Here is a 13,702-nt window from a genome sequence, read left to right as displayed (position 1 = left end):
CACCTTTTTCTTCAACAGTTCTCAGTTTCTTGCTAACTGATGCGGTGCTAAATTTTTAATGCTGTCCCATTTCCCCCACCACTTGTCCCATTGTACCCGGCCTATGGGACACAATGGGACGGAAATTGTAAGTTTTTCAACTGGTCGTGCTTTCGTTGTGTTTACGTATTTTCAAATCATTTTTCTTTTGAAGTATGCGTTTTATGTTCATCCGTGGTTTTGCTGAAGTTCATTGTTATTTCTGAATTCCAAATATTTTTATGACGTAGCCTAAAATGTCATTTTGGGCTCATTGTACCCCACGGCAGAGCCACAGTGGTTTGAATGATTCAAAACGCTAAATCGCGAACCATCAATTGATAGCAATTGTACCACCATCAAAATCTGAGCAACAACGAGCTGCGACTTGTTGCTGAGGCGTTTGAAATATACCGGTAGCAGATGAATGATGAACTATGAACTGATGAACTGATCAATCATTGCTGCAAATATTCCATGTAGTAGGCCTACATTCCAACCACGCGGTGCTGAGGAATTTATAAATATATGATTGTTCATGCTTCAATTTTAATCCATTACCTCTCCGTAGCAAGGATACTTCAATATCATTTCCAACGGGGTCTCCAGTTGCTTTATCCAGGACAAGAACCTAAATAAATACCGTTTGAGATATACATCAATATTGAAGATCAATATAGCCTAAATATAAATGAATGCTGAATGTCTGATTTCCGGAATACATTACGTATGCTGCTGCAATTTTTTTCCCTATATAGGATGAGGGCGAATCGTTTCATGCTTGGAAAAAAACTAAAATACTGCTGTTGAACTTTACAAGTCTTACAATAACGAGAATAGAAAAACCCCACTGAATCAGTAGATATAGTATATACTTGTCTACATTATTGTTGAACGACCTCACAATTTTGTAATAACGAAATAACATGCCCTTACCAGGGATGAAACCAGGTCCTGTTTGCATCCAACGACAAATAATATTCATAATCGTATAAAAACCCTATTGGGACAATGAAAAACAATAAGCCGAGAATGGAGCTTAGAACGCAAATGTATACATTCTATACAATCAATGGTGTAACACAAGCATGTGGGTCCGAGTGGATGGTTTGTCATCCTGTGATTTGTGCTGCAGTGTTTACAAATTAAGACCATAAAATCGATTGTAGCATTTAATACCAGAGGTGGTCAGTAACGAAGTACTTCTACTTTTTCGAAGTACTCAAGTAGTTTTCCTCTACTTCTGGTACTTACTCAAGTAGATCTGATTTTCACTACTTCTACTTCTACTACGTAATATTTTGTGATCTACTTAGTTACTTTTCTCTATTTTCAGTTTGTCAAGTAGAAGTAGTTTAATCCCCAATACGAAAGATAGCCTGAGGAATTGTGGGGCTGATTTCAAGGAGTGTCAACATTTAATTTTCCTAAAAGTTGAGTAAAGCCCAGAATTTTCGTCGCGCTTCGCGCTCAGTGGATGGATACGGAGTAACCATGCAGTATGATTTCACGAAAGTAGGCCATCGGTGAATATAATTTAGGCAGAGGGTTGGTGTGGTTCCGTTCACACCGCATCGTCGCCCGTAGCCCATATGAAATATTTCAACATAGTATATATGGTTCATCATAACGTTTGAAACTGATGTTTCGCAATCCAGCATTTACTTATCAGATCGTAATCTAGGAGTCCATAGCGTGTCCTAATCTGGAAAAGTGGACTCTCACATTTTTTAGTTCTAGAGCTGTTTTAGCATACTACCTTTGAAACTTTCTGGACTAAAGATATGACATACGTTTTCCGCCTTCAGAAGTAGTGTTTGTATTTCATTTTCAATTCCCAGTATCATATACTTTGAATTCTAATTAATATCAGTTCTTTTGTCTGGATAACATACATGTTGAGGCATAAAAGCAAGTGTAGTAATGCCTTTAATTTCCGAAAATAAAACGACACAATATGGCATTTTTACGATCCACCATATTTTTTATTCACGTTTACTAATGGCGCAAAAGTGTTTACACGTATCCTATACAACTTCTCCGTATTGCTCTTCGACTAAACTACGGGCCTTATATTATGGGGGAGTGCGCCATACCATGATATTTTCTAAAACGTGCTGTTCGATTAAACAGAGGATTGGTATCGCATTTCCATATCAATACTATCATTTTCATCCCATGATGCGGACGAATGCTTATGCTGTCGAAAATTGAACACCTCCTGGTATGCATCAATATTAATCAAGCTCGGCACCTTTCGCATAATTAAATTTGCACCTATTGACAATCCCTGCGAACAAATTACGATCGTTTTCATGACTACTTACTTACTTGAGTAGATTTGAAGTCAGTCAATTCTACTTCTACTTCAAGTAGTTTTAGGTTGCTTATGGAAAAAGTACTGCTACTCGTACTTGAGTAGATTTTATCGTCGCTACTTCTACTTCTACTTGAGTAGCCTTCTTGACTACTTTGGCCACCTTTGTTTAATACTACAGTTCACATATCTGCAACAGGGATTGGTAAACGTTATTCGTCAGCGTGGACCCATAATTAATGACGGGTTCGCGTGGTTCCCCTTTACAGTACTAATATGAACCGTGGTATATTTATTGTTATTGTTACCGCCGTTGATATCAAGTGCAAAGTGTGATTCAAAACCATTCATTATTCGAGTAGCCATTCAGTATATCACAGCTTATAATATTCGAGTACCGGTAGGTCGTTGTTTGCTGGGAATACGGCCTTCTACAGTATTCTACGAGTGCCAAAATTACCGACATGCAAACGCAGTACAATTATACTTAACACAATAATTCAAAATGATTGCTTACACGATTGACTCGCAGCCTTCACTGCCTAATCGTGAATGCAAGGCTTCAATTTTCAATATATTATGGAGGATATATATCCAACCGACAGAGAAACGATAGGCAATATATTTAATTTGGTTGAACCTTGTCGGTAGCAAACTAGCAATATGGAAATGCGTTGTCATTGTGCTAAAACCACAGATTACACTCCAGTTCAGGGACTTCAAATATGTTGAATCGCAATTCTTGGCACGGTAATCACCTACTGCCTAATTACCGGATCGATCAATCTACTGATGGTGTCTTAAGCCTAGAAGTGGGTCGTGCAACAAAACATCATGAATACTACAAACAGCAACAACACAGATCGGCTGTAAATCCGGGCCTCGGCCTTGAGATTTTTATTGGCCTTTCATGGACTGGACACATTAGTTCCAGTTTCGAAACCCCCGAGGTAAAATAATTGGTATATCATACAACATACGTCGACAACATGTTCCAAGCCAGGAATGTAACGTTTTGAATTGCCCAACAGCTGGAGATCGTACGGGGAGTTCGTGATAATTATTCCATCAAGTACGCCCCTTTGTATTGTACCGTCAGCCGCGCCTGCAAACATTGAACAATTACAAAAAAAAGTTTCTTGACGTACCGAGTGCGCCTGTCACATGTTCAAAGGAATTTTGGGGGGGGGGGGAATTAATCAGGATGAAATGCAAAATCTCAAATCCTGACTACTAAAGACACAAATTTATAAATTAGAACTTCATTGACGACTTGACGACCATAATTTCATGGGCTCGGTTATACTGTAATAATGTATGCCTCCATATATAATCTCTTTTACATGCATGTTCAGGACTCGGTAATTATGTGAAGCATCATTTTTACAGTAAATGACTTTATTTGGCGAACTGCTGGCTTGAATAACTTATTCGACATCGCACAAAAAATCGGCATAATCTTCTTGCTCGGTTTTGAGGTTCCAGAAAACTTTCAAACTCACCAAATTTTATAAGCTGTAACGAAGCGCAGCAACGGGACGAGGGAAGTGGAATATCATTGAGTTGAAACGATCAAACGATATGTGACTATCATATAGACGAGGGTTTGTAGAATTTTACTTTGACACCATTATGTCCTAATTCGGTTTACGGTACGACAAAATCTATAGTATTTGAAATCCCTATTTACAACTCAAGTTAATGGCAAACGTCCATTGACAGCTCAAAGACGATCCTAAAGTGTAGCCTTCTCCGTATTGGCAACCTCTACGATGCAGTAACAATTACATACTCAGTTAGTCTTCGTAAGAAATACAGAAACATTAAATTGTTTCAATATCACAAGCTCGATTGGATCATATGTGCAGACTTTGAAATAGTGTGTTTCTGTGTGGTCAGACACCAAGGATACGCATGTACTACTTCTACTGTTATATGTGTATGTGGGACAGCAGACATTCAAAAAAGCAATAGGTGATGAGGAGTTGACCTACAAGATTTGACTTCGAATCTGTTGATCGCAATATTTTACAAGAGCCACTTGTTGAGAGAGAAACAATTACTTCCCCGACCCATGCATTTTGGCCTAATGAAAATATCATTTTGGAAGGCAGGAATTGTCAACTGAAAACAAGTGTTCCGTTTATAACTTCACTTTGACCTTTACTGGGAGTCATTACAAAAGTAAACTTGTGCAATTGTGCATTTGTTGGTTCATAAATTCTGCAACTCATCACAAATTAGAGTTTCAGTGGACCAGTCTTAGATTTTGAAGAAATACTTGGTTATCATTTGAAAATCTTTTCATGAGATAGCATGTGACTAAATTGACATAGAATTGTATCGAAATTGCTCAGAAGCTATTACAGGCTTCAGCGAACCCATCTGCAACATATACATATGCAAGCATCAAAATACAAAGCATTTCGGCAAAGACATCTCGCTAATTTCCCGGAAACATTGGCGTAGTCAGCGATGGACAAGGAGAAAGCTTCCGCCAAAAACTGGAGGTGATGGGAGATAGATACTAGAGTAGATTGGAGCTTACATATGTTCGCTGACTGTTGATCGAGTATCAAGCGAGACAGCCAACTAAACTAAGAGTTATCAGCATAAATCTATACCCTAAAACTCGCACTTCATTTGTTCTTCAGAAGAAATGTCAGTTTAAATCAACCAATTAGGGCAGTAGTAGTACATACGTTTATTTGAAGACTATTGAGTTACTTTCGGTTTGTGGTTTTTGAAACGTTTTATGCAACAAACACATAAGCGGTACTTTTATATGGACTATGTATGAGACAATGTGGTGGATGCCTAACCCAAAAACTTGACGTGATAGAGAAAAACTGAAGTCCTTTTTTAATTCGGCGCCCAAACGTTAGTCAAAAACAACTGTCAGATCGATGTCAAAAAAATTGTGCGGCCCCGTGTAATCATTAACTTAACGTTCACGAGCGTGAACGCTGGCCATGCAATGGGCAATTAGGGGGTGCAAGCTATAAAATTGGGCGGTAGCCTAGGGGGGCGCAAATGGGGGCGGTGTAGGTTTAGAAAGCAACTGATGCTGCGTAATGTTGAAACGATTGATAAATAAAGCAGCCACATACGCACTAAAACTGCAAAATCCATTCAGTCAGGGCAATTTAGGGTCGTCTGACTGTCTATTTATCCATCTATACCGGAAAAGTCCATCGTTACATCACAATGTTGATCTTGTCCATCAACGGACTAATTTAGCAGTCGGCATAATCCCTATAGACAGCGTGGTTCATTGTGTAGGCCTACTGTGATAACTACGAAGTATTTGAGCACTTATTGCTCACTGCAATATGTGATGGCTTTTAAGAGTAACTGTCGTGCGTGATATTATTCTCTGTTTCAAACGATCGTGGATTTTCCACAGTGCTGCGACCGTGGCCTTCGACACGGTGTTTTGGTTGGGAGAAACAATATCGCTACTACTTGACGGCCATTTTTCCAAAATTTATGAGTAGAATATAACCGTTCTTAGAAATGATGAATCCTGATAAAGGGGAAAAGGAAAACTGTCCAGATTCAGTGCTAAGGCCGCGATATTTCACCGAAATTTTGCGACACGTGAGCTGTTTCAATAGGCCATTCGCAGGACTTCGATCACGTGACTAGATACGCATAGCAACCACAAATTGGTTAGCAAGCTACTTTCTCGCGCACCTGCTTCAGTGCTAAATATCGCATACTGTACTGTTGATTTCTGGTTGTAAGCATTCAGGAAATTTGTTGTGGAAGTCATCAGAGATTCACCTATGCTAGACATCAGTCCTGTACAAAGCATTTCGAATGGCATCGTCAGAATTACGCAGAAATCCCTCGGTAACGTAGTAGTATTGCGGTTACTCAACTCTGATCATATGTACTTAAATTCTGGCATTTGAAGTAGAGCGATTGGTTTATATTCTGGTAAGAGTATTTGTTAGTTCAAGTAGTACTATATGTCTGTTGTTGAGCCTGATTTTTGATGGAAGATATGACTGAAGCAGCTGAGACCCGCAAGGATCAGAATATACTGTGGGCTCTGCTGTTGTGCTGACATAAACAATGTCGCTGAACACATCGGAAGTATCTTTTGTGAAAACCTGACATCAAGACTAAACAAAGCAGTGCACTTCATTGTTTCCTTATACAATGCTGATTTTATTGGCACTACTTGATTGACTACGTGATATTTAATGCAGCACTGCATAGCCTACTAGTGGTAGTTGGAAATCATTGCAGTATTTTGATGATTGATATCGTTTGCAATATATATAGGATACCGCTATTTTTAAGCCTTAAGAGACAATTACTGCCAGTACGTTGATGTGTTAGGAATTCATGCAACATGCTACATACAATATATATATATTAAACATCCTATGCTATTGTATGGCTTCTCAGTAAACAATTCAAAATATTTAGACCTCTATACCTATATTACAGGTTATTGATCATTCTGCCATGCTACCAAGTGCCACTACCCGAAGAAAAGTGATCATCAGCTCCAACTGATGATGCAGCAACCTGTCTGGATTACTTGATTGATTGCCTGGACTGGATTACTTTACTGTTTGGCACATTGCAAATATCTTGAGTTTCTAGACTTGGCTTTACCACATGTATACGAATTAATGATCTGATGGATTATCCCAAGAGTGCCGAACATAGGCAACTAAGAAATTGATGATGCCCTCGTAAAAAATTCAGCCCGGAGCCAATTATGATCACCACATAAAATTTGGTCATGCGGTAAAAAGCAGTGTGGTTTCATGCCGACAGAAATGTCAGCAGATGATCTGACCACTGACTAACTGTCCTGAACTTCTTTCCCGATGCTGATGTCTGCTTTGAAAATAATATTTCATTTGCGTACAGCAAGATAAGCGCTCTTCCGTTGATGCTATGAATCTGTCTAGACTAGGGTTGCCATACGTCCGGAATTTCCCGGACATGTCCGGAATTTCACTATTAAAACTGCGTCCGGGAGGAATTTCTAAAATATGCCTAAATGTCCGGAATTTTGAAGGCTTGAAGTAAGCACATAATTCTTTCGTAAATCAACATAAACAAAATTATTTTTGGGCAGATTCATGCTTCATGAAATTTTTCTTCGCGCTGCGCGCGATTCAGTACCATGCATCCTATATTGGTTTTAATATGGAGGCTACCAGCCTCGCAAAGACTGCGATCAAAAAATAAATAAAAAATAACATTCATTTACAAAATGAAGTCTTATTGTAATCACGATTACAAAATAACGGTATAGTCATATAGAGTCGGTTTTGGGTCGTTTGGATGCTATGTTCGAAGATGGTGGATCTAAACCTGGGGATAGTTTGCCTTCATCCTGGGGTTCGCGAAGATGTTGAACGTAATTAGCTTCCAAAATAGGCCGTGAGTAAGTCGCCTGGGCAAATGTGCCAACCTTTAGAAATCAGCTCATCAAATCATTTTGAAATTGCATGGTAATGGAGTCGCGATCATAAAAAGTTGGGAACCACCGGATGTGCGGTGTTTATATAGCTCAGTGGTGCAGTGCGCACAGGCATTAGGCTGATAAATAATCTTATCGGCAGGGCCGTAACAGCTTCGTCAGCCCCCCCGCTGGTCTTGGGCCCCCCATAGGGTGATAAACCGAACATCTGGGGGACTTCGCCCCCCTCAGTCTCTACGCTATCTTGGCTACTTATCATCTATATTAAGTGTGGGTAACATTGTTTCGTCTAACCGCGCGAAGCGCGAAAAAATTGTATAATTAATGATTGAATCGATAAATATGATCGAGAATTTCATATATATTGCTATCAATTTTTATCCTCTCTCTGCTCACGTATTAAGATTTACCGGTAGAGCGGAATGAGGTGGGCTTGAAAAGGTAGGACCACCCAATAATAATAATTAAACATATCCGGGCGTATACCTGTAGGAAGGAACGAAACAGCAGTTCGTCAGGTCCCAAAAGAGCTTGGGTCTTGATCTCCCATAGGGTGATAAACCGACTCTCCCCCCTCCATCACGTTGTTCGCTTTTACCACGTAATTAGCAGTACTAATTAGTGAGCACGCGCCAAGCGCGAAAATTTTCAGTGATCCATAATATAATCGGTCAATAAGATCGAGAATTGCATATATATTAGTAGTGTTATGATCTACTTTTGTTACGCACCAATCACAGAAGGCCACGTCACCTTAATTGCCACGCCTACATTGCCACATCATCCGCCCATTGCCGCACCTATGGGACGCCCCTTGCCACATCATCCACCCATTGCCGCACCTATAGCACGCCCATTGCCACATCATCACCCGCGCTCATTGTCACATCATCATGATTATGCGTACTGAGCTGTTTTTGAGAATATGAATTCTCGCGTAATACACTAAACGTTGAACTAGATTTCATAACGTCATCACAGAGGAATCAGCCAACTATCTTGATCTAGGTTGTAGGTTCGAACCCTGTAGTCATCGCATTTCATACGATTCAGCGCTTTTCATGTCTCCTAACACTTTACTCAGTCTCATTGAAATAGCATTGTATAGTGTACGAGTTTATTTTATTTCGAAAAAAGAGCATATCAATGATATCGTTGATCGTTATTGCGTCGATTCGCGTGCTGAAATCCTCCAGATCGGTTGATGTTCCGAGATGTGCAAATTGTAGCTTCCGTTCATTCCCGTCATAGCAGAGGTAGAGTTCATGCATGGGTAGGGTATGGTGTCGTCACTTGTAACTGTTGCGGTTGGTGATGATGTGAACCCAGAGAATGTCGGTACAGTTGCAAGGGATTGCCTGGCGGAGACATCGATCCTATCACGCCCTGTTCATTTTTACAGGCGGTCTCATACACTTTGGTGCGTCTGAAGTAAAATTTCAGCGTCGTTGTTTGCTATAAGCCGGGAAATTAGAGTCGCTGCTTCGCACCATTTTACAGGCAGTCTCACACACTTTGCTGCATCTGAGCTTCATACTAATACATGCATAATTTTTGCATGACGAGAATACGGGTGATACGCTCAATAAACGCCGGAGGCGAGTCATTTAAACCTTGTTGCTAGATAATACCGCATTCGGCTACGACAAAGTTGCCCTGCAACAAAAAATAGAAGCCCTAATGATCATGCAGAGGAAAGTTCAATTAAACATCGAATTATTCGAATAGACCAGTGCTTTTCAACCTGTGTGACGGTTCGCACTCGTGCGAATGAAAATAAATGCAGTGCGAATGACGAAGATGGTGCGAACGGTGCGAATGAAAATCCCGGATGAGTGCGAATGACGAAGGTGGTGCGAATGGTGCGAATGAAAATCCTGGATGAGTGCGAATGAAAATCGTGAATAATAATTGTTAATTTTTATGACCTGGAATACCTAATTAGAAATTCAAGGGTAGTGTAACTTTTGTTGTTGCGACGCAATTGTAAAAACTTGTTTAACTTACGACCCACCATACTAATCGTAGCTCTCCCAGGCCGTCATGAATTGATATTTTCGCACTCTAATTATTACGTAACCAAAGGCCTGGTTTGGAAGCTTGTGTAGTGGCAGACATATACAGTATATCAGCCAGTCTGAGCCTGCGACAGGCTGGAAAAATGACGTCAAATTGACTTTATGCTTTCTTTCGCTAAACAATCATCATACTTTTGTAATAACTGTTCGATTTGTGCGAGGCACGTGGATAGTAGTAAATACCATCATTACAGACTCACAATTGCAAGTTAGTGTATTGCAAATTTTACCCCTTCAAGGGTTATAAAAGTATGGGCGGCAAAAGGTATAATTTTTGGTCGACATGGTGCCTTAGCTATCTGTCAATAGGTATGTAATATTTGTTGAAATAGTTGCTATTGATCATAGACCAAGCTTGCTTTCAGAGCTGGAAACTAAACGCATATGAAAATTTACCTAGGTGTTCCCCACACGCATCAAATGTAGGCCTACTCAAGTGTTTATGAGGTGGCGAATAGTTCGACGGTTGTTGGCATGCAAGGACGTCACATAGAATTGTGGAGTATTCTGTAAACTATAATCCAGTGATCTATTTTCAATCACTATATTTTTCATTAATCTAAACTAAGTACTGCTAGTAGGCAAACCCTAGGAAAGTATATCCTCTGATAAAAGCAGGAGTAACTTGTTATCCGTGAAATAAATAGATGGTGCGACTCTAATGGACATAAAGAAATGAAAATTTTGTAAAGTAGATATTTTTCGGTATGCTAAATTCGGCTACGCGGTGCTAGACTTCTTGGCCGCATGAAATAGGATGTTTTAGCTTCAACCTCTACGCATTAGCACACCGAATTTAAATATAGGCGATAAATAATATACAGTAGCTCCAATTTTAATGAAAAAATAAAAATAAAAAAGCGTGAAAAATTGCATTTATCCTGGAACGCACCAAGAAAAACCGTATGAATTTGTAAAGTAGTTAGAAAACTACACTATTCCGCTACACTAAAGACTTAAACAATCCGGATTTTGTATGGTGTATACTAATTTTACATTGCGGAGTATTCAGTAAAGTTCAATCCAGTGATTCTCCATCTATTTTCAATCACGATCCTCTTATTTGTCTAGGCTTCGAACCCCCTGTACCCAGTACGTTTTATGGGGATTAATATTTTCAGAGTAAAGTATATGGTATCGAGACTTCATGAAACTTACCTGCAAATAGTTACTTCTACCCTAATTTAAAAGGTTTCTCAGATATCGATACAATGGAACTGGGTTGAGCGAGCGGTTAAGGCGTTGGACTTAAGTTTCAATGAACAGGTGTTCACGTGGGTTCGAACCCCACACCCAGTACGTTTTACGGGGATTAACATTTTTAGATTCAAATATAGCGAATCGAGTACTTTTTTCTCAACTGTAATAAAAACTTTTAGACTCTGGATTTTGTGTAGTAGGCTATATACTAATTTACAATACCACATTTGTAATTTGTGCAAGAACAGGAATATCATAGTTCTTGTAACAAAGTTGTCTGCGCACAATATATGTTAATCATAAGTCCTACACATTCATGGTTTCGTCCAAGTTTGAGTTTTAGAAAATATTATACCGACATCGCGGCATCTTTTAAAAACAAAACCATGATCAATGCTTGAGAGACCATTTTGCTATTTTTCATTGACATAAGTCATTCTGGAACGCGAAAACGCATTGTACGATATAGATGAAAATTAGGCAAATCCTAGGATCCTCATTTTCAAAGTAGCTTAGATCTCGAAATAAGCTTTGACTCGCTATTCTCCTCAAACCATGGAATTATCACGAGTATCAGCACCTTCGATCACTGAAGAAAAGGATGAAATTATATCCGAAGCATATTCCTTGACCAGGAATTTTATCATGTACGAACTCGACGGCTCATGCTAATATGTGACTCCTCACCTTGAAACTTGGTACGTAGTTGTAGGAATTGTGATTATGCAGCATACCAAATTTCCTCACGCATTTCATAATGGAACAACTTTAAAACTAACGCGGTTCTACATCGACTTTTTGCGTACATCTGTTTTGCGTGGGGGCGTATAGCACGTACCTATACATAGTCAACTTTAACAACGGAATTACCATGCTTAACATTGAATCCCAACTCGAAACTTGATACGTAGTTGTAGAACATTATGGCAATGCACCATGCTAAATTTCATCACACATCTAATGATGGAACACCTTTAAAACTAACGCAGTCGAATACCGACTTTTACGCATATCTGTTTTGCGTGAACATAGCATATACCTATACATAGTCAATTTTAATAGCAGAATTACCGTGTTAAACATTGAATTCCCACCTTGAAAGTTGGTACGCGGTTATAGGAGATTATAACAATGCACCATACCAAATCCCATCACACATTTCATGATGGAACAACTTTAAAACTAACGCGGCTCTACATCGACTTTTTGCGTACATCTGTTTTGTGGGAGCGTATAGCACGTAGCCTACCCATACATAGCCAACTTTAATAACGGAATTACCATGCTTAACATTGAATCCCAACTCGAAACTTGATACGTAGTTATAGGACATTATGGCAATTCACCATGCTAAATTTCATCACACATCTAATGATGGAACACCTTTGAAACTATCGCAGTCGAATACCAACTTTTACGCATATCTGTTTTTCGTGAACATAGCATATACCCATACATAGTCAATTTTAATAACAGAATTAGCATGCTAAACATTGAATTCTCACCTTGAACGTTGATACGCGGTTATAGGACATAATAACAATGCACCATACCAAATTTCGTCAGACATTTCATGATGTAACACCTTTAAAACCAACGCAGTTCTATACAGACTTTTGGCTAAATCTGTTTTTCCGTAGCGTAGCACGTACCTATACATAGTTAACTTTAATAACGGATTTAGCATGTTAATAATCGACTTAGTTTAAATAAAATACGGAATATAAACTAATCGAAAAATCCGGTAACCAATTTCGCGTAGGCTATGCATGCATACAAATGAGGAAAGTTACATCAACGCGTGTTAAAGTAGCTGTATCGAGTTATCGAATGATTTTTCCTTACATCAAAACAACTAGAATGTATAACTAAATTAAAAAACGTATCTAAATGAGCTCCAGGGCATTGTGATTATGCTGCATACCAAATTTCATCACACATTTCATGATGGAACAACTTTAAAACTAACGCAGTTCTATAGCAACTTTTGCCTAAATCTGTTTTCGGTAGCGTGTACATATACATAGTCAGATTTAATAACAGAATTATCATGCTAATATGTGACTCCTCACCTTGAAACTTGGTACGTAGTTGTAGGACATTGTGATTATGCAGCATACCAAATTTCTTCACGCATTTCATAATGGAACAACTTTAAAACTAACGCGGTTCTACATCGACTTTTTGCGTACATCTGTTTTGCGTGGGGGCGTATAGCACGTACCTATACATAGTCAACTTTAACAACGAAATTACCATGCTTAACATTGATACCCAACTCGAAACTTGATACGTAAGTTGTAGGACATTATGGCAATGCACCATGCTAAATTTCATCACACATCTAATAATGGAACACCTTTAAAACTAACGCAGTCGAATACCGACTTTTACGCATATCTGTTTTGCGTGAACATAGCATATACCTATACATAGTCAATTTTAATAGCAGAATTACCGTGTTAAACATTGAATTCCCACCTTGAAAGTTGGTACGCAGTTATAGGAGATTATAACAATGCACCATACCAAATCCCATCACACATTTCATGATGGAACAACTTTAAAACTAACGCGGCTCTACATCGACTTTTTGCGTACATCTGTTTTGCGGGAGCGTATAGCACGTAGCCTACC

At 39.0% G+C, this 13,702-nt stretch overlaps 1 protein-coding gene across 2 annotated transcripts in view; it reads right to left on the bottom strand.

Annotated features, from left to right (window-relative positions):
- The window catches only part of LOC145442453 (A.superbus venom factor 1-like), a 160,987-nt gene that overhangs the window by 94,152 nt on the left and 53,133 nt on the right, over positions 1-13,702 (bottom strand). For both annotated transcript variants that reach the window (XM_080320365.1, XM_080320364.1), the window contains exons 10-11: positions 3,316-3,440; positions 580-649 (exon numbers count right to left, since the gene is read on the bottom strand). In XM_080320365.1, coding sequence (XP_080176491.1) covers positions 580-649; positions 3,316-3,440 — 195 coding nt within the window. The remainder of the gene's footprint in view (positions 1-579; positions 650-3,315; positions 3,441-13,702) is intronic.

Source organism: Botryllus schlosseri, chromosome 7 (genome assembly GCF_051294905.1).
Source record: "Botryllus schlosseri isolate E-star chromosome 7, Bs_hap1, whole genome shotgun sequence".
Lineage (NCBI taxonomy): Eukaryota > Metazoa > Chordata > Ascidiacea > Stolidobranchia > Styelidae > Botryllus > Botryllus schlosseri.
Note: the sequence above shows the minus strand (reverse complement) of the source record. Positions and strands in the feature narration are given on the sequence as shown.